Here is a 591-nt window from a genome sequence, read left to right on the forward strand (position 1 = left end):
GATATCTTTTTATTCAATCACTTTATTGTTTCATACAATGACTGCATGGCATTTTTTTATTTTTGCTACACATTTCATTTTATGCAGGCTCTTAATCTGGTTGTTCTCGCTTATGATCGTATGGTGGCCATCATGTTTCCTCTGCAATATCAAACAATAGTTACTAAAAGATCTTTGTTTTCTTTAATAGCTTCTGTCTGGTTCATTTGTATAATTAGTGCTTTAATTGCAGTTGGTTTTCTTACAAGACTTTCCTTCTGTGAGTCTGTGATAATTAACAGCTATTTCTGTGACCATGGTCAGATATACAGACTTGCATGTAATGATAATAATCCTAGCGATATCGTTGGTTATTTTTTTACATTTCTTGTTCTTTGGGTTCCTCTTCCATTCATCTTGTGTAGTTATATTTGTATTGGCTATGCTTTAGTTAAAGTAGCCACAGGTCAAGAAAGAAGGAAGGCCTTTAAAACGTGCATAGCTCATCTTTCATTAGTGGCAATCTATTTTGTCCCAATGTTAATCACATTTACTATAGGTGCAAACATACATCCAAATGCCAGGATCATAAACCTGTCTTTGAGCTCAGTG

General features: G+C 34.2%; 1 protein-coding gene across 1 annotated transcript; it reads left to right on the plus strand.

Annotated features, from left to right (window-relative positions):
- Window positions 1-6: 6 nt before the first annotated feature.
- LOC106512697 (olfactory receptor 6Y1-like) lies at window positions 7-588 on the plus strand (the record flags this gene model as incomplete). The annotated part of the gene is made up of 1 exon (XM_014001258.1): window positions 7-588. A coding segment is annotated over one exon (582 nt), but the record flags the coding sequence as incomplete, so codon positions are not given.
- Window positions 589-591: the final 3 nt, after the last annotated feature.

The sequence above is a fragment of the Austrofundulus limnaeus genome, unplaced genomic scaffold (assembly GCF_001266775.1).
Source record: "Austrofundulus limnaeus strain Quisiro unplaced genomic scaffold, Austrofundulus_limnaeus-1.0 Scaffold10499, whole genome shotgun sequence".
Lineage (NCBI taxonomy): Eukaryota > Metazoa > Chordata > Actinopteri > Cyprinodontiformes > Rivulidae > Austrofundulus > Austrofundulus limnaeus.